The 20,810-nt window shown below is 47.1% G+C and overlaps 1 protein-coding gene across 6 annotated transcripts in view; it reads left to right on the top strand.

The window, feature by feature from the left end:
* The window catches only part of SLC1A2 (solute carrier family 1 member 2), a 95,356-nt gene that overhangs the window by 35,724 nt on the left and 38,822 nt on the right, over positions 1-20,810 (top strand). For all 6 annotated transcript variants that reach the window (XM_048217700.2, XM_044389020.3, XM_048217698.2 and 3 more), the window contains exons 2-6: positions 2,956-3,092; positions 4,787-4,939; positions 6,676-6,926; positions 12,859-13,027; positions 17,422-17,548. In XM_048217700.2, coding sequence (XP_048073657.1) covers positions 2,956-3,092; positions 4,787-4,939; positions 6,676-6,926; positions 12,859-13,027; positions 17,422-17,548 — 837 coding nt within the window. The remainder of the gene's footprint in view (positions 1-2,955; positions 3,093-4,786; positions 4,940-6,675; positions 6,927-12,858; positions 13,028-17,421; positions 17,549-20,810) is intronic.

The following is a 20,810-nucleotide window of genomic DNA, read 5'->3' as shown; positions in this document are numbered from 1 at the left end:
AAATACTTGTTAGTCTCACTTAAATACCAACAGTGTGCCCGAGTCTAACTTCAGTGGCAAAATGGCTTCAAATGAAGCAGAAGGCAGGGGATTACAGTCTCAAGGGGATGCAGAGCAATGCCAAAGGCTGGCGGACGGATCCCTTCTCTGTTTCAGAAACACACATGGCCTCCCTTCTTTTTTGGCCACTTCTTGGTTTAGAGCTTCAGAGGACTGGCTGGGGACGTGTTTAAAAATATCAAAAGATCCCAATGGAAACATCGAAATGTGGTCTATCCATGTTAAAAAAGATCGTTTTGATCATTTTCCCCTGCTGTGTTGTCAAAAGAGCCTTCCTGTCTGTTTCACTTGGTGATGAGAGGAAGCAGTGTTTGTTGCTTGCTGACCAGATTGGCCCTCATCTGCTTGCTGCGAGCAGTCCTGCCCTACTTTCTTTTTAGACAGTCTGAGTGATCGTTAGCACACACATGTCCGCTACTCAGAGGTTGCTCCAAAATGAACCAGATGAGTAGATAATTAGGCCACTAAGGGGAGGCCAAGATGCTTATATTTTGGACTAATATTTTCAATTGGGTATTCTAACCAGACCATGAAGCATCATTCCTAATTTCAAAGCATTTTGATAGCAAGTATATTAAGCAGCCTGTTACGAAAAAGTAAGTAGTTGTGTTTGGGTCCTTGGTCTCCAATCTGAGACTCTGGAAGCTAAGCTTGGTGTCTTGTGGGAATGGTGGTGCAAATAGGTAGGTCTCCTGAGTTATGTGTCACCCTTGTCATGAACTCGATGAGGACTGTGGGTCTCCACGCTCCCTGCATAAAGGTACTATCTGCCCAGGTGCCATGCCAGGCCTCTAACGTACATGATCATGTTTAATTTCCACAAACTAGGCAGCAAGGCCTCCTTTCTGCATACCACACAGCTAGCGAGTGATAGAGGCATGATTTGAATCCCAGGTTCCCTGTTTCCAAAACCCATGCAATTTCTATTATAACCAGTGATTCCAAACCACTGGTCTGCAGGTTAATATTGGTTCCGAAAGAAGGCTTTTCCAGTCTGTGGCGAGAATGTGTAAGGCTAACGGTACCCTCCCATCTTAGAAGGCGCTGCCATTTATTCGGAGACTGCGACCTGTCTTTCTAGGTGTTAAAGACTGCTAAAAAATTTGTAATCAGGGGTGCCTGGGTGGCTCAGTTGGTTAAGTGTCTGCCTTCAGCTCAGGTCATGATCCTGGGGTCCTGGGATTGAGCCCTGCTTCCAGCTCCCTGCTCCATGAGGAATCTGCTTCTCCCTCTTCCTGCAGCTCCCCCTGCTTATGCTCGCTCTTTCTCTCTCTCTCTCTGTCAAATAAATAAATAAATAAAATCTTTAAAAAAAATTTGTAATCACATGATGGTGATTGTCAATAGCAGCTAACAAAAGTGTCTTAAGTTGTCAAAGTCAAAAAAAAAAAAAAAAGGCCTGTGTATGTCAATCTCCAAGCTTAAATTTGAAATCTTATTGGCCTGGCAAATGGCAAAGATGGAAGAAGAGGTAGCGTGCTTATTACCCCAGCAAGGCGTTCACTGCAGACCCTCACCACAGCTTGGGTTCCCATGGGGTTTATCTGGAAAAGGGCTGGGCTGCATTGAGGGATGAAAGTACTCATGTGCTTCTTAAAGCCATCCTTCTTTAACTCTGAGTAGCATGACTTGGACAGCTTAGCAGAGTCCTGATAATGCAAATGACCTTTTAAAAACCACAGGAGATTGAATTTTTTAAAAACTAGGTAAACCATCCTTTCCAAAAGAGAGGCAAAGCTTGGCCTACCCACATTTATGACTTTTCCATGACCAGGATGGGACGGCTTCAGCTCAGAGGCATTTTCATGTAGCATGACTTAGGTCCTGACTCCCCCTCCCCCTCCTCCTCCCCCTCCTCCTCCCCCTCCTCCTCCTCCTCCTCTTCTTCTTCTTCTTCTTTTTTGACCAATGAAAATGGAATTTTATTTTATTTTTATTTTTTTTGAAGTATTTTTTATAATAATTTATTATGTTATGTTCGTCACCATACAGTATTTCCCTAGTTTCCAATGTAAAGTTCGATGATTCATTAGTTGCGTATAACACCCAGTGCACCATGCAGTACGTGCCCCCCTTAACACCCATCACCAGCCTATCCCATTCCCCCACCCCCCTCCCCTCTGAAGCCCTCAGTTTGTTTCCCAGAGTCCATAGTCTCTCATGCTTCACTCCCCCTTCTGTTTACCCTGACACTCTGACCTTAGATCATTCAGAAGTCACCTTTTTGCCACTGATACAAGAACGAAAGATCTCAGGTTTTGGAGGCAGACAGATCTGGGTTTATATCTCTATTTCTTTTAGCCTTGTGACCCCGAGCAAGTTATTTTCTGGAAAATGGGCCAGAGATTCTTGCCTCTCAGAGTTACTGTGGTGGGCAACTCTTAGGAATAAACCTCCCCACTGCTTGTGTTATTATTATTTTTTAAGATTTTATTTATTTATTTATTTGAGACAGAGAAAGAGAGAGAAAGAGAGAGAGCGCAAAGAGGAAGGGCAGAGGGAGAAGGGGAAGCAGACTCCCCGCTGAGCGGGAGCCGAAGACAGGGCTCCATCCCAGGACCCTGGGATCATGACCTGAGCTGAAGGCAGATGCTTCACTGACCGAGCCCCCCAGGCGCCCCGAGCTGGTAGGCCTTTTCTTTCCCATGACGATCCAAGATGGTGGGGAGAGACTTGCCTGGCACATAGGTGTTGGCTGTGTCCTGGTGTCCTCCTTACAGGTACACTGGAACTCTGAGTACCCTGAGTTGCTCTGGTTTTTATTTTCCTACCAGTGGTTCCAGATACCCCACTGTGCCTGAGGGAGGCCTGTCTCACCCGCTATTACCGGAGCGCCTCCGACTGTATGCGGGCGGCAGCCAGCAGGCTCTCACCACCCCTGTGCTCCTATTGCAGTGCCAACATGCCCAAGCAGGTGGAAGTGCGAATGCACGACAGCCATCTCAGCCCGGACGAGCCGAAGCGGCGGCATCTAGGCCTGCGTCTGTGTGACAAGCTGGGGAAGAATCTCCTGCTCACACTGACTGTGTTCGGTAGGTGACAGGTGCCGCCCCTCCTCCCCGGCTCTCTCCTGGCTCTGTGGGGAAGCCGGGTCCCCCAGCCAGCCCTCCCACCGGAAGGAAGCCTCGTGCCCTCCTAAGGCCTCCTTTGCCCAGACGTGCCTGCCTTGGTGACATAATCTTCCCCTCGCCTGCCCCAGCCATGCATTTCCTTCCTCGGGGTTCTAGTGGGTCTTACAACTTCTCGTGAGTATGTTAACATGCAGATTCCTAGGCCCGACGCACGGAGACTTTGGGCCATCTGCGGTGAGGCCTTGGAATCTGCATCTTAACAAACCTTCTGGTGGTTCCTAAGCAGATGACTGGCCTACCACATGTAGAGGGGAACCTGCCTGAAGATAAAGACAGCAGGTGCTGAGAACCCGCGGAGAGGGCTTGCGAGGTCTAGCCCACAAACACCTCATTCCCTTAGATTCGCTTAGCACATTAGCTAAGGAGGTCAGGGCGCAGGACGTTCATCCGGAAGCCTTGATCTGTTCTGGCTCCATCTCCAAAGTCTGATTCCTCTGCTTCAGCCCTCGCCCAGGCTGCGGTTGTCCTTTGCTGTGACTGTTGCCACAATCTTGCTCTTAGGTTTTCAGCCAGGGTTCAATTGGAAATGGGGCAAATGGCAGGGTTTTAAGATGACAACCACACCCATTTCCTCTCTTGATCCCCCCTTGCTCTTCAGTTCTCTCTTAGGCTACACAGAAACAATGAACAGCTCCTCACCTCCAACACTTGCCCCACTCACTCAGCTCCCTGGCTTCTCAGTTGAGTCCGTCATCTTGGACGTCAGTGGACCAGGGTCAGAACTGTGGGCTTGCCACAGTCCAGTTCACATAATGAAAGAAGACAGAGGTGTGGTAGGAGTTTCCAAGGCTTACCTTCCACATAAAGAAATTTCACTCATCGTAGGTCATCAACAAGTATGTTTTTCTCCTGTAGAAGTAAAAAAAAAAAAAAGGCTCAGGCTCTTGGCTGCAGTGTTCCTTTCACCTCCCTGGAGTTACCACCACAGCCCATGGAGCTAGGCACTCCTCCCCCACCCCCCAGCCTGTGGTGCTATGACCTGATCTGTCGTTTCTACAAGCATCTTTTATGTCGGCTGCCTGTTTGCAGATACCCAGTTTGTTTCGTGGAATCCCCGAGTATGCAAAGTGAAAGGCTTCTGCCAGCAACTCTGCCCAAATTGTTTCTTCCCAAATTATATACTTTCAGAGACGCCCCCTAATCTCCCATAAAAGTCTCCCATAAAAGCAAGTCTCGAGATTATGTAGGAGAACATAGAAATCAAGGACAAAACGTCTTGAGAATGAGCTGTGGGGAAATCATTGGGAGCCAAAGAAAATAGAAGGACAGAGGAAACTCACACCAGCTTGGTAAATCGAATGTTCATTTTATCTGGTATGCAGTTTGAAAGGGAAGAAATACATTAAGCACCATGCCACTGGCCAGGCCTAGGCTGGGAGAGGGGAAAGCAATATCTGGCACTAGGTGAGGAATTATTTCTGCTGACAATCTCTGATGGTACAAGTGAACAGTATCCTCTAATAGTATTTTCAGGACATGTTATTCATCATCTCATAATGGAAGGTAGGAGAAAGGTCAAGGTCACTGAATCCCTAGAGCTCCTCATTTGACTAAGGTGAAACATCAATTCAGATCCTTCCCCCTCTCCCTTCTAGGTGTCATCCTGGGGGCGGTATGTGGAGGGCTTCTTCGCTTGGCATCTCCTCTCCACCCCGATGTGGTCATGTTGATAGCCTTCCCGGGGGATATACTCATGAGGATGCTGAAAATGCTCATCCTCCCCCTCATCATCTCCAGCTTAATCACAGGTAGGACCGCCTCTCTGCCGCCCGGCCCCGGGGAGCTCACTCCCGCTCTGGCTTGTGGATTGACCAGCGACGCTCAATTTGGTCGAATGAATGAATGTGATTGTGTCATTTTATTTCAGAGCCTTGGTTTTCCTGTCTCTCCCACGGGGATTATCAATCCTAAAAAAAGTTTTCCGTCTATTGGTCAGTCCCGCCATCTGTCTGTCTAGCAGTAAAGGATAAAAAGGAGACAGCCACATGTTAAAAGTCGTGCTAATGATAGTGATTTCAATTTCGAATGCATACTTGTCTCCTTTTCCAAATTGTACTTTGTTCAGATACTGATAAATTAAAGTAACAAATAGAAAAGGAAATTTTCTCTTAACTCTTTAAATAAAGACTAGATATGAAACCCTTAGAGGTCTTTGGAAGAAAAGCACCCTTAATATGTAGATCCTGTTCGTTTATTTGGGGCTGAAAGAATTGTTTTATTTGAAAGAACTTGTTTGCTCCTATGGGCTTATACTGGCAGTTTTTTCCTTACTAAAGAACATTGGTCGAATAGGATATAAATTGATGTAGTTTCGAGACTGAGCTCTGAGTTAAGGGTGAAAGTGAGGCTTTGATTGATATTTGGGTGCCATCCGGGCGACCTTGAGAAAACCACCCCTCTGCACTCTTCACCTTATGAAGGACGTGAGGCTCTGGAAACACCAAGAGATTCAGATGCTAAGCCAGGCTGTTCTAGAGTCTGATCACTGGTCGACCAGCGAGCCTGGTGAACGCAAGGTTTCATCATTCAGCCCCAGACTGAGTGACACTGTGCTTTCACCTTAAAGGCTCCTTTGCAAACCAGAGAAAATATTCCCCATGCCCATTTAGCAGACCATGGACTGGACAAGCTGGCAAGAAAACTGAGCATCTGTTGGCCAGAATCTGACTTCAGGTTGTAAGGAGAAGTGGCTCATATATGGGTCAGCTCAATTCAGGAAAGTTTACACCAATGACTTCCTCCTCACAGCAAGGGCTACAATCTCTCTGTCTAGTAAAAGCAGAAACTGAAACCAGGAAGTAGAAAAATTGAAGAAACAACTGGGAAAAAACCCAGCGAAGGTAGGAGTTTTTGTGACTTGACTTGGAATTTCCTCTAACAATCACAGGACCCCCCACAGTATAGATGAAGTCCCACCTTTGTGTCCTCTAATCCCTGCACTAGGTGGGGATGTAGGTCTCCACCGTGCTTCAGCTCAGAAGAATGAGGGCTGCCTAGATTACTATGCTAGACTCTTGATATCAATCACCAGGGCTACCAGCTTTTCATTTTTTTAAGTGAGGACATTAAAAAAAATGTAGAAACCAGCATATACTAACACCATCACTTCATAAAGAAAGGATATCTTAATACCAAATAAGTGGGAAGGACATCATCTCAGAATTAAAAATGGGATATATTCAACTTTAACTCCTATTGCAGACTGACGAAAAGTAGTCACCGATCAATTTATAAACTTTGAACAAGAGAGATCAGGTTTATACACTCTAAACAAGAGATCTTCAACTCTCCCCAGTTCTCTAGAATCTCAAAAATGTCGTTGGAGAATAGAACTGGAAACTGTAGGGTTGAAATCTTCAGTAAGAGGAGGTTTAATCAACCGTGAATGCATCTGAGTAGTACAAAGCCATGTTATCGGTGTGCAGAGATGGGGAGTTAACAGAGACATCACAGGATTAATCCTTCCAATGTCTTTCCAATCCAGGGTTGTCAGGCCTGGATGCTAAAGCCAGTGGGCGCTTAGGCACGAGAGCCATGGTGTATTACATGTCCACAACCATCATTGCCGCGGTGCTGGGGGTCATCCTGGTCTTGGCTATCCACCCAGGGAACCCCAAACTCAAGAAGCAGCTGGGGCCTGGAAAGAAGAACGATGAAGTGTCCAGCCTGGATGCCTTCCTGGACCTTATTCGAAATCTCTTTCCTGAAAACCTGGTCCAAGCCTGTTTTCAACAGGTAACCCAAAGTTCCTATGCTCTTGCCCCGCCAGCCTCCTAAGTTATCAAGATAAACACTTACAGAGTGTTTCAGTGAACCGGCTCTGGGAGCAGTTTTCTTATATTTAATTATCTCTCTCTAGAGCTTGTATGAGATGATTTGGAGCAGGATTTTGGGATTAAAGTCATGTTTTTGTTTTGTTTTGTTTTCATTTTTGTTATTAACCTTCCTTTTCTTTTTTCCAGCTCACTTAGCATCTCTTTGCTCTGGGATTCTCCTTTCTTGTCTTTTTTTTTCTTTTTCTTTTTTCCCTGTTACCTCTTCACTTGTTTTTGGTTCCCCTCAGTGTGCTGTCCAAGGGCACGTTTTTATCACTTTTGCTGACAGCCCTCTAGAGTGCCCAGTGGGCCAGAGTGTCGGTACTATAGCAGAACAAATGGGGTAGATTTAAAAATACACATGCCCTACAGAATCAGAATCTCTAGGGTGGGCCCAGGGAGTGGGTATTTTTCAAATTGCGGAAGTAATACATGAGGGTTGTAAAAAATTTAAACAGTGTAGGTGAACCTACGGGATCAAGTCCTCACTTCCCTTCCCTAGAACATCATGGTGGGAATTTTGTTTGCTTCCACATATGTGGTATGCATGTGTGCATAATCTTTTTTTTTTTGAAGATTTATTTATTTATTTTAGAGCAAGAGAAAGCTAGAGAGTGTGAGAGAGAGTGTGAGAGTACAGGGAGGAGCAGAGAGGGGAGAGAGACCCCAGCAGACTCTGTGCTCAGCTCAGAGCCTGAAGTGGGGCTCGATCTCACAACCCTGAGATCATGACCTGAGCCAAAACCAAGAGTCAGACGCTCAACCGACTGCCCCGCATGTGTGCATAATCTAAAAAAAAAAAAAAAAAAGGTCAGCCGAAGAGGTAGCGCATTACACGTGCTGCGTTGCGTTTGCTTTTTATTTAACAGGACTTTACCATCATCTCTCTCTCTTTTCATGATTGTGTAGTATTTCTAAAAATTAAATTCCTGGGTGCTAATGCTTTGCCAAAGAGTTTTAAATTGGATTTGCTGGATGTTGCAGAATGGTTCTACAAAAGTTTGTAGTAATGTGTACTCCTACCAACTGCATACAGGCAGATCAATTTTTTTAAAACTTATAATTAAAAAAAAATGGATGATTCTGCTGAGTGGAACCACTGAGAGAGCTGCGGAGGCCCCCCTCACCAGGCTGTTGTCTAGCCCCAAGTTCAGGTTAAGTTAGAATATACTCTGGTGCTCATGAGCCCAGGTGGGAAGTCACCTAGAACCAAAGAACGTGCTCCAGCCATTTCCAGGGCATCACAGAAGAATGAGCTTAGGAAACAGACGGCCTAGAGGAAAAGGCTGCATTCCCAGCTGCCCCCCGAATGCTGTTGCCAGCCATTGCTGCACACGAATGAGTCTGGGTTAGGATGTGCTCTCTGATTTCCGGTGCCACTTTGCTGGCGCTTAGAGCACGGAACTATGTTAAAGAAAAGCACTTCATGGATAAAGAAGATGTGTATATACACGATGGAATATTACTCAGCCATCAAAAGGAATGGCATCTCACCATTTGCAACAGCATGGATGGACTCAGAGGGTATGAGGCTAAGTGAAATCAGTCAGTCAGAGAAAGACAAATACCATATGATTTCACTTAGGGGTGCAATCTAAAAAACAAGACAATAAGCAAATAAATAAGCAAAAAGCAGAAGCAGACATAAATACAGAGAACAAATGGATGGTTGGCAGAGGGAAGGAGGTGGGGGATGGGCAAAACGGGTGAAGGGGAGTGGGAGACACAGGCTTCCAGTCATGGGATGAACAAGAGACAAGGACGAAAGGCACAGCAGAGGGAATATAGTCAATGCGACCGTAATAGTGTTGTGTGGTGACAGACGGCATCTTCACTTGGGGTGAGCAGGGCATGATGTACTGACTGGTCCAGTCGCTGTGTCGTACTCCTGAAACTAATGTAAGCTTGTGCGTCCACTATACGTCAATAAAAATTAAAAATTAAATTAAAAAAAAAAACCAATAAGAAGCAAAACAAAAAGTCTCCATTAAAGTAATAACAAAAGTCAAAGAAACCATTTCAGCCGAGGAGGTTGGCTGGGGCGTGAAGAGCAGCAGGCCGGGAGGGTGCTTCCTGGCGCTCGGTCTGCAGAGTGGGCCTGCCCTTCTGCCAGCCTACGTAGAAAGATGCATTTGCCTGCTTTGGGGAGATGGACACACCTGGGTGTCAAGTCCGCTGTTAACATTTTGAAAAGAGCACTCTGGAAGTGTAGCTGTGGAACTGGGGAGGCAGGGACGGGGGCCTCCGTCTTGGGCCCTGTCGTGACCATGGTCCATTCACGGAGTCCCCCTCGTCACAGTCGGCCAGGCAGGACTGAAGCAGGCGGGCACCCGGAGCTGTTGCTCTGGTCTGGGGTGAGCCGTGCTCACGCTCGGTGACCTGTCTGGTCAGTGGGCAGTCTCGGCAGGAGCTGCCCGTGGCAGGGTCACTGTAGAAAAGGGGTGAGCCATTCCCTGCCCCACCCCTCCGCTGGCAACATTCCTATGAGGAATGAACCCCTAGTCCCCCAGCGAAGCCCAGGGTCACTGTCCCTTTGAGTTAGGACAATCAGCGGGAAAATTGTGTAGAATTCCTTTTTATTTATTTTTTATTTTTTTAAAAGATTTTATTTATTTATTCGACAGAGATACAGACAGCCAGCGAGAGAGGGAACACAAGCAGGGGGAGTGGGAGAGGAAGAAGCAGGCTCATAGTGGAGGAGCCTGACGTGGGGCTCGATCCCGTAACGCCGGGATCACGCCCTGAGCCGAAGGCAGACGCTTAACCGCTGTGCCACCCAGGCGCCCCTAGAATTCCTTTTTAAAGATTTACTTATTTATTTGAGAGAGAGAGAGAGCAGGAGGCAGAAGGAGAGGGAGAGGGAATCTCAAGCAGACTCCTGCGCTGAGAGGGGGGACCGACACGGTGTCCTGTGTCACGACCCTGAGATCATGACCTGAGCCAACCAGCAGTCAGATTCTCAACCGTCTGCACCACCCAGCCGCCCCTGTGTAGATCGTTTATTTCCCTCAGGGCGAGGGGGCATGCAGATTCCTTAAGCTGGACTTCGGGCAGCCTAGAGGAAAGGGGTCTTAAACTAGGAGCAATCCGTGGGCTCAGGGGGACCTTGAAGAGGGCTCGGAGAAAGGGAATCGTTGTGCAGTGACATCGCATTACCAGAGAGAAAGGGTGCCCAGGACGTGCCTTCTGTGCCCTTGGGAGGCAGCTGGAAGTGACGACAAAAAGCCTGTCTGGGGTGTGAGGGGGCTTCACGCCAAGAGTGAGACCCAGGGATGGAAGGAGGAAGGTGCATGTCCTCAGAGCAGAGGCGGCCTTCCCCCAGGCGCCAGGCCCTGCGTCTTACAGAGCAGGCAGGTGGACCAGGCTGAGGTTTCCAGGAGAGCAACGGGCAGTAAGCTGCCGCCTAACCACCTGTAGTCAGACCCAGGAATAGGGACCACTGGGTGTTCTCTTCCGGGGAATCCGGTGATCTGTGTTCGCTCATCCATCCGTATTTGTGAGCACCTCCTGGGTGCCAGGCTCTCCACGGTGCCCAGGACGCCACAGGCAGTGAGACAATCAGGGTGCCTGCCCAATGGACCTTACTTACATTCGGGGGTGGGGGGGCGGGTACGCAGACCAGAGCAAACGTCAGGTAACTACACAAGCTATTTAAAAAATTAAGGTAAGTACTCTCTGAGCTCTGGGGGCAGGATGGTGGACTCTGCAGTAACTGAGAGAGATGCCCGCGCTGAAACAGGGAGGGACTGCACCGAGCCAGGCTGAGGCCTGGGGGCAGAGCCTGCCCAGCCCAGGTGTTCCGGAGGGAAGGAAGGCCAGCGCGTGTGGAAGCTGGAGGGAACGGGGTTGGGGGTGGGTGGGAAGAAAAGCCCGGCTCAGGCAGGACCTGGTAGGCCAGGGTCAGACTCGGGTACTTACTCCAAGAGAGTTTGAGGCAGGGAGACAACTGTTTTCTATTCTTAAGAAATTAACCTGGCAACTCTGGTGGTGGACAGAGCTCTGGGTAGCTAGACTTACCTGGTGGTAGCAGGTAGACTAGAAGGGGGGTGGGAATGGCAATGAGCAGGCTTTTGCAGGTTCTAAGGTGAGAGACCCTGGTGGTTTGGTCTTGGGGAGACTGGAGTTGGCACCCAGATGGGGTTGTCCAGACCAAATAGGCTCGGATCAAGAACTCAGGCCAGAGACGAGGCCTGCGTTCCAGTAACCCTATCACTTGCCTGCAACTTAAGCCACTGGCCCGTGCCGTTTGTGAGCTGATTTTGGAGTCATACATAACTCCTCCTGCATCCTGCTTCCACAACTAGCTCGCCGTCCGCCCTGCAGTCAGTTAGCCCTGCGAGCCTTGAGGGGCTGCTGTTGACAAGAGATAATCGACGTCAAACATGAAGCACCTGGCTGCCCACGTGACCCTGAGAGCCACCGTTTATTTAGCACCATGGCCAGGAGTCTTTTGAACTCAAACCTGGGCTGCTTTAGCATTCCCAGGATAGCTCTACAGTTGGCTTCTGGTCCTCCCATTTCCCCTAGGAGTGTGACTCTGTTGCTCATGGAAGCTTCCCTTCTGATCATTCCTGCGTCCTTTCTTCATGCCAATGTTGCCCAGACCAAGGGGGCCATGAGCTCCGTGTTCTCCCCTTGCACACTCAGCCTGAGCTTCCGCCCTCCCTGCACAGATGCCTGTGGTCAGCCTAGAACAGAGCACATCCTGCTTCTCTCCCACTTTGGATAGCTGTTCAGTTTGGCATTGCTCACGTTAGGCCCAGCCTCAGTGGATTGGGTCCATGGAGCCTAGGGACTAGAAGAATTCAGTGGTGCTCAGGCCCTCTGAGTTCAAGTCCCAGCTCCGCCAAAAGCTCTATGTTGACTGACAAGTCATTTGAGTTCCCCATGCCTCCTCTTCCATATCTATTCAGGGTTCAGCCATCTGTCGCCTACTACGTACCAGCACTGACATTCTAGGATTTTGCATGAGTTCTATTTTAATGCCCTTGGAGGTATTGTTTCTCTAGACTCAGATGTGAATTTTCGCAGCACTCTGCATGCAGGGTGCCTGGCACCTTAAAAATAGAATGGATGTCACAGATGTCGAGGAATAGCATGAGGGGTTCTTGGGAGGCCATTTGCACAGAGATGCTTGGGAAACATTGAGCAAGGCTTGGCATCACTGCCTAGAAGGAGTGGGTGTCTTCTCTCCTTACATTTTAATCTGAAATATAAGCCAACATCCCCATCACGGCAGCTGCTGGCAGCTAGTACATCTGGCGGATGGAGGTGCCCAGCAGAGCGTGACTCTGGAAGGAGGCCAAATGAGAGTCAGTCTGTGAAGACTCTGCCGGACACATACCAGGCAGGAAGGAGCAAACCAGGTGGACCATGAGGTCTCACCTGATCCCTGCCAAGACCCTTACTCTCCTACTCCTGACCAGATCCAGGGCCCCTCCCAAGGGGCAAGAAGGGTCATCCAACGGGGTTCGCAATAATGAAGCGTGTCCATGTTGGATCCTGGGTGTTATGTCCAAGATGCAGGGCTACCGTCATGGGAATATAAGAAGTAGACGTCTGTCCCCCACCTTGAAATTTGTGTCCCATTACTGGATCACACTACAATACAAATGAAAGTTATAAATCCTGTAATAATCGTGTGATGAGGACAATTGTTTCCCACTGTATTTGTGTAATAAAACACCACTTTGTTAAGCAGAGACATATAAAATATTCCCCAACTTTTGTAATCTTGTTTTGACATTTCTTAATTATTATTTTTTTAACATACTGGGAACTTTAAAAATGTGAAAGTGGCTAGACTTTTGGCGACCAAACCTCTCGTGTTTCGATTTCCCCCACTCCATTAGATTCAAACGGTGACCAAGAAAGTCCTGGTGGCGCCTCCGTCCGACGAGGAGGGCAATGCCACCAACGCTGTCATCTCCTTACTGAACGACACTGTGACGGAGGCGCCTGAGGAAACGAAGGTGGTTATCAAGAAGGGCCTGGAGTTCAAGGACGGCATGAATGTCTTAGGTAGGCAACCTGGTGTTCAGCTCAGCGGGGAGACGATGGCAGCCCTTCCTGCTTCTCAGCCCCTCAGCAGCCCTCACTCCCTTCTCAGAAAACCAGCCGCTCTGCTGTTCTGTAGGTGAAGCGGGGGCTCTCTCTGGAGAGCTATGTGAGGGTCGTGGAGACTGATAGTTGAGGGATTAAGGAAGAGGGAGAGGGGCAAGCAGGACCGTGAGGGGGCAGGCAGCTAGGGGTTGATTATGGGAAAAGAGAGGGGACTAACCTTCATTGGGCACATTCCCTGAGTCTCTGTGGTGTTGATAAGCCACTTTCTCTGATTGTCTGGTTCGAGAAGTTACACATCCAGTTTTTTCATTTTTTCAGCTTTTATTTTACTTTATTTTATTGTTTATGTTTATGTTTATTTTTATTTTTTGAGTTGCCCTTGGGTGTTAGTGCTGTGCCAGGCACAGGGGCAGCCCACCCCGGCTTTCACAGTCTTTACACAAATACAGTGCTATCGGGAGTGTAAAGTTGGTGCCAAAAAGGAGGTTATCCAAAGGAGATTATCTTGTTTAACTTTTTGGGATTCCAATGAGCCCTTTCCCTTAGCCTGGAGCCTTTCTAGCCTGCCATGGCTTTGGGTCTTTGGCTTGGCAGGCAGACCAGGTTTGGATCCCTTATGGACCACTCACCAGAGAGCTGACTATGGCCAAGTTGCTCCACTTCTCAAGCTTCACTTGTAAAGTGGGGATGGGATTGCATTTCTCTTGTAGATCCTCATGGGTATTAAATGAGATTGCATGTAGCCTATGCCGCGTGCTCTCTTCGTGTGCGAGCTACGGTCGCTCTCCAAGGTGGATGGAGAGCTGAGAAGCTCAAAAAGAAAACAGCTCGCAGAGAACGAAGACTCCCATCATGTGGCTCCTGTTTGCTCAGCTTACTCCCCTTCCAGCCCCTGGGCCCTCTCTCCAACATACCCCACACCCACTGTTAGAGTGGTGTCCCCTACACAAGGAAGAGGAACATTTGGCCCTAAGCTGGGAGAAACAGGGGAGCTGGGCGGGAGAGGTAGAATGATCCATGCCAGCAAGACTTCTAAGGATTTGAGGGAGAGCTGGCTAGAAGGGGATCAGCTCAGTGGTCCTTCCACTTTGCTGTCTAGGAGATCAGAGGCCCTTGTGTCCTTAGTAGGGTTGTCGGATAAAGTTTTGGAAGTCCAGTTAAATGTGAATTTCAGATGAACAACGAATGATTATTTTAGCGTAGGGTATGTCCCAAATATTGCACAGGACTTACTTAACCCTAAAATAAAATATATTCATTGTTTACCTGAAATTCTTATTTTAACTGGGTATCCTGTTTGTTTGTTTCTTCTAAATTTGATAACCTGACACCTAACTTACCCAGAATGGTTGAGAGAAAGAGGCAGAGAAGAAGGATCGTCTAAGCACTGAAAAGCAGAAGCTTTAGTGAGGAATCTTCTCAGTTCGGCCTGGCGGGAAGCAGGTTGAGTAAGTGAGAGCGTGGGAGGAGATAAGCTGACTGGTTTGGCAGGCAATGGAAGATCAATGAACATTGTCGACAAACCATGTGGGGCGATACGAGGAAGGAGAGAGGACAGAGTGGGTGAGTTTCTCTGAGGGGAGCTCGTCAATATCCTCGGCATCTACCCGGATCCACCCCGTCTCACCCACTGCCCAGATATGTGTGAACCTTTCAGGACCTTCCCAATCATACTCTGTCCCCAAAGCCCCATGGGCAAAGTGAACCCACAGTCTTCTGCATACCCTGGAGGAGGTTAAGGCCATGAGTAATGAGGCCAAAACTTTGGGGTGAATCATTCAGAAGACTTTCATGGTCGTTTCCAGATTCTCGGTGGATTCTGGGAAGTCATGTTGACCCTGGGAGGCACTGGGGAGTTTCAACACAACTCACTCCTTTCTCAGCCCCAATGACCAAGTCTAAGGGGGCTTTGTTCAAGCAAACCAACCCAGTTCCAGTAAGTGAGTTTAGTGAGGCGATGTTGACAGGGGGAAATGACATGGAAGCTGGACAGGGTGGGCAGCTGCAGACTGAGTTCTGGAAAGCCAAGGGAAGTTAGACTGTTGAGAAACTTCCCATGTACAAATCCCTTGGTCTTCTAAGGGTGGAGAAGGTGGCCTTTTTTCTTTCTTTCTTTTTTTTTTTTTTTTAGTTTTGGAAAGTCCCAATGATCAGGCATCTCAATAAGTGAGGACAGAACCTTGGCTCTGGCTTCCCTCTTCTTGAAGTACTCATTTCTCTCCCCAGCAATCTCCAGACCACTTGTAAGCCCTACTCTAACCCCAGCCATGAAATCAATTCCTGGGAGAGTTTGCTCCTACCAGCATCTCTCTCATACTGTTAGATGTGGCCCAGTTTCTGCTGACCCTGCAAGGGGAACTTTTTTATGCCAGCTCTTTGAGACTTTGAGACCTTGAGTTTTTTCTCCTAAAATCTCCAAATGGAATTTACTGGGTCATACTAGCTCTTCTCAGCCAGAATGTTCACAGATTACTTCTCACCACACACCTAGAAGACTCGTCTCCCTGGGCTTGAGAGAAGGGCTAGGGAATAGCCCGAATTCGGTTCCATACATGATGGCAGAGCTAGGCCACTCTTCCCTGGTCACTAATTTTCACTAAGCCTCTGTCTTTATGGCCAAAAACTCACTTGTAAGTCACTTGCTAGTCTTTTTGGCTGAGAGCTGAAAAGGAGAAGTATTCACTACTAGGGATTAACAATCCTGAGTGCAGGTGCTGGGTTCTTTTTGCTGGAGAGAGAGAGGGTCCAGTGAAGGATAGTTGAACAATCTGAGTTGATATGTGCTTGGTGTGGGGAAGTGGGTGGTTTTGAGGGAGCTGGGAAAAAGGTAAAGTCAGAGGTTCAGAGAGAAAGAATTCATCCCTAAGAGAATCAAATTATAATGTTGTACTTTGCCCAGTATAACTCAAGACTCCAGGTGTAACTGGACACAATAGGAACCCCGATGTAACAGAGAGGACTGGCAATTAGGCTGGCCAAACTGGGACAGGGCAGGTGTAGGGAAGAGGAAGGAAGGAGAGGGTGTAGAGGATGGGCCATACTGCATTTCAGAGAAAATGTCAGATGAGCAAGCAAGGTCCTGTGGCCAGGGGGACAGTAGCATTGATTGACAATTCATGCAAGTAGTCAGAATTGGGGCCCCAGGATTGGCAATCATGGGTCAGGAGCAGGATGGGGGGCATATAGTGACTGGTAGTCAGAAATCCAGACAGGCAGTAATGGGGATGTCTGTAAACCATGTAGTGGCCCAGTCCCTGGGCGGGCCTGGGTGAGACTTCAGGCTGGGGTGAGACTCTGAGGACAAGAATGAGAAGGAGTGGTAGAGGGAGAGAGAAGCCAGGCCCAGCTTGGAGGAGTCAAAGTATGTGGCAACCTCCCAGGACAGGTACTCAGGTGGAGGGAATGAGGCAAAGACAACACAGGGGTAAGACCCAAGGTTGGTGCTGGGGCTGGTTCAGGACCTAGTGCCATTGGTTGGGGACAGAGCTCCTCACCTCCTTCCAGCCTGGGGTTAAAATTGACCCTAGAGGCTGTGTTGTGGCTGGATTTAGATGGAAGTCAAGTGCTGTGAAGTGAAGGGAGAAGAGGGCTGAGGGGCTAGGAAGTTACAAAGTCTATGTTCTGCCTTTATGATACTATAAAAAAAAAAAAGCAGTAAAAAAAAAAAAAAGGAACATTCTAACCATTTTGACCATGAAAAGAATGATGAAGAATTAATAGATAACAGGTTAAATCCAAACGAACTGGGTCAGTTGGGGTTTCCCAACTGTTTTGGACTTCTCATTGCTTTCCATTTGACTTTTCAACATTCTTCCTCCTTCTCACGTTAGGCATGTAGCAAGAGAAAAATACTTTTATGCTCAGGGTTTTCCTACAGTGAAACATACCAGCTATGCATGAATTTGGAATAACACCAAACTAACATACATATAACTCTGGCAGAGATTTTATTGGCTAATTGGTCTCTGCAGTTCTAATGTGGGCTCCAAAGTCTGCACGATAATCCCCAAGTCCCAGCAAGCCTTCCTTTGTTAATCTATGTACCATAGAATCTGTTTACCCATGATTTCATAAGTGAGGAGAGAGAAGAGAGTCCTTTTGAGTTTGGAATGAAACAGAATTCATTTTCTTCAAGGAACTAACACGGCTGACAGTTCAACTTGCTGTTGTGGGAATTGTTAAGGGATGCCATAATTATCCGGGAGAAAGGTATTTTCCATGTGAAATCGAATGCTTAATTCACAGGGCAACAGGCAGGTGAGAAGGTGGCTCCCTACTTCGGAAATGGTGAAGGAGGGAGAAGAAACACATTGTGTAATCTGCCCTTCTGTGTAATGTGGTTCACCCAACAGGTCTGATAGGGTTTTTCATTGCTTTTGGCATCGCCATGGGGAAGATGGGAGAGCAGGCCAAGCTGATGGTGGACTTCTTCAACATTTTGAACGAGATCGTGATGAAGTTAGTGATCATGATCATGTGGTAAGTGGGTTTGTTCTTACTTCAGCGTGGTGGTGGTGGGAGGGGGGAGTCGGAGGTCTTGGGATCCTTGGAAGATAATGGAGCCTTCCTAGCAGGAGAGAGTGGGTGGCCATGGACCAAGCAAGGAGCTCTCCAGAAAGACTTTGAGAAAGGGATGAAAATCTCTTTTTGGGAGCTTTCCCTGAAAAATGGGTTGGAAAACTATGGCCCATCCTCAGGTCAGATCCTTTCTGCTACTTGCATGGTGTGACCTACAAGGGTGGGTTTATGTTTTCATGTTGCTGGAAAAAAAATCAAAAGGAATAATATTCTACACACATGACAATTATATGAAATTCACAGTCAGGGCCCATAGATCAAGTTTTATTGGCACACAGCCACACCCATTCATTCGCATATCGTCTAGGGTTGCTTTGTGCTAACTGGCAGTTGAGTAGTTCTGACCAAGACTGTGTAGCCTGCAAAGACTGAAGTGTTTACTGTTTGACCCTTCACATAGAAAGTTGGCCGATCCCTGCCAGTGGGAAAACAAAAACAACGACAAAAATTAAAAAGAGGGACAAGCTGGAAAAACCAACTAGTAAGACCGAAGTTGAGCAATATCAGGAAACATTGAGATAAGTCCAAGATACCAGGGATAGTGTGGCCTGACCCAGGGTGTATGGAAGGACTGCTACTCTAATATTCTGGTGTCCAAAAGCAACGTATCAGAGACTCATGACTCAGAGGGAAAAAGAGGCAGTTTTCAGGCCATGCAAGCAAAAGTGAAATCACAGAGGACACATTAGAATTTAAGTACTCTTGGAAACGTGGTTCCACCCTCTAGTTGAATAGAAGAGAAGACTGTGGTCCAGAGTCACTAAATCTTGATTCTTTAACAATACCATGATCAGTATAATAATAAAAGCTATCAATTATTGATTTCCTTATGTCCGTGACGAGCCATGATAAGTGCTTAATACTTATCTCTTGTAATCCCAATAACTCTGCAAAGATGGCATCGAGACTCTCATTTTCCAGAAAAGGCAACTGAGGCGTATTGAGTTGAATTAATTTGCCTAAGCTTATATACCCGGGGGGAGAAGAGCTGGAGTACCTCTGGATTTTGCCATCCTTGATGCATGGGTGGATGGCTTTTGTATGAATTATCTGAGCAATATCGTCTCCACTTCATTTCATGTCTGTTTATGGTCAGTGGTTCCGAACTCTAGGGCAGCCCGGGAGAGCATGAACGTCCACTCCTTCATCGAGGAAGCTGTACTACCCCTAGAACCTTCTAGTGTCCCATATCTCTCAGATGGAAAGACTTACATGCCTTTGTTCCAGACCTCTATGATGGTCTGGTACGCCCGCCTACAGAAAAAGAAAACCGTTATTAGACCAGGTGACATTTGTGTCCTATCTGCCACAGGAATACTGGGTTACAAATTCCCTGTCTCTGTGTGTTCCCGTCCTACCACCGTCCCCAACCCGCCTCTGATCTTCTTTTACTTCTGTGGGGTGCCTTCCACTAAAATTCTACCTTTTGTTTTTCTCCTCTTCCTTTCCTTGGCCCCTGCTCCCACTTTACAAGGGCAACAATCTGTTCTTGACTCATTTTTTATCTCCATAGAACCGAGCATTGCGATGTGCTGGTAGTAATTCTTGCTCGAGTCTCAGGAGTGAGCAGGCGAGCTCAGGGGCTCAGATCAAGACGTCCCTCATGATTTCATGAACCATATTTACTAGACTTGGCTCGTTCAGAGCTTTGCTTTGTTGTACTTTTAAAACATGGATAGGATGCTCGTGAAGTTTTGTGTGTGGGGGGTGTGTGTGTGTATGTTTATTGTAATGATTCTTCAACTTCCCAGGCAATCCTAGATTTCTGAATATTTGCTATGAAAATGTACAGTCACACACGATGTGATACATTTAGAAAATATGGGTCGCGTCTTTTAGATCCCTCTGTGCTCGCTCACAATTTAATAAATGGTAATGTCTAAAGCAGGATGTGCCTCTTGGGAGTAAACATTAGGATCTGCCCTGGTCTCCTAGAATTTTTAGCAGAATGAGCATCCTTGCTCTAAAAACACAGTTCATGCTTCTGTACGATGATGCCAGTGATGTGGGCAATGTCCTTTCCACTGAGCCCGTGAAGGAAAGGAGTCTAGGAGATGGGATGAATCACGGGGCGAAATGTGTGCTCACTTCGCCGCAGGGATGAAGGGTGAGGATCAAGGTTTCCTGCTCACTGACACCAAAACTCCTCACGATTTAGCATCGAATCCCAGGAGACGCAGGGCAATTACGAGTCAGGAGTGAGGCCTATGGAACGACTTCTGACAGCTGTGCAGTTACCTCATCTAGACAAACAGTCAGGAGGGTGTTCTGTGACAGGCGACACCAATTCTCCGCGTTTCTTTCATTCTTCAGCGGCCTCGTCAGCATCGGATAACGATGTGTGTGGGAAGGTTGTGGGTGAAACAGTCAATTACTCTTCAGCGGACCACCTCAAAGCTTAAATGATCAGTTCTTTTGGATTCTTTTCTGCGTGGTAGTAAGAATGGTATAATAGCAAAATATAACATTGCCGGGGTGACGATTATTCTAATAATAATTATTACTAAATTATAACTTGGAGTTATGAAATTCTTGCTATATGCTCAATACTACCTCTTTTATTGTACTGTACCTATTTATTACTGAGGAGCTAATTATTATCATAATTATCATTAAATTGTGACTAAGATTTGCCAAATTCCTGCTGTATGCTTAATACTGTTCCAGTTTCTTTACATGCATTAACTGACTTATTTGTCTCAATAATACCTAGCAGAAATAGGTACTTTTCTTAGCCCCACTTTCCAGATGTGAAAACTAAGCACAGGGGTTACCTTGACCAGTGTTGCACAGCCTGAGTAATGGGAGTTGTGCGGCCCCTTATTAATTAATTAATGAATTGTACGGCGCCTTATTCAACTTCTGTCTGACTTCACACCAGAGTGAATGCAGGATCCTCCTGTCACTAACTGTGTGACTCTAGGCGAGTTAGACACATTCCAGACCCCACATTCTGATCTGAATGGATTCATCATAGGATCAGCATCCTAGGGTTGCTGTGAGAATTGAGCGAAATTGTAACCAACACACAGTTACAAAGCATTTCTCATGTGCTGGGACCTGTCTTAAACCCTTTCTATATACCAGTATCATCATTGTTGTTATTTTGTGACTACCATTACTATGATCAATTCAATCCCTATCCTTTGTTTCTCTGTGTTCA

The sequence above is a fragment of the Ursus arctos genome, unplaced genomic scaffold (genome assembly GCF_023065955.2).
Source record: "Ursus arctos isolate Adak ecotype North America unplaced genomic scaffold, UrsArc2.0 scaffold_23, whole genome shotgun sequence".
Taxonomy (NCBI): domain Eukaryota; kingdom Metazoa; phylum Chordata; class Mammalia; order Carnivora; family Ursidae; genus Ursus; species Ursus arctos.
The sequence above is the reverse complement of the archived record's forward strand: the minus strand, read 5'-3'. Positions and strand labels throughout refer to the sequence as shown.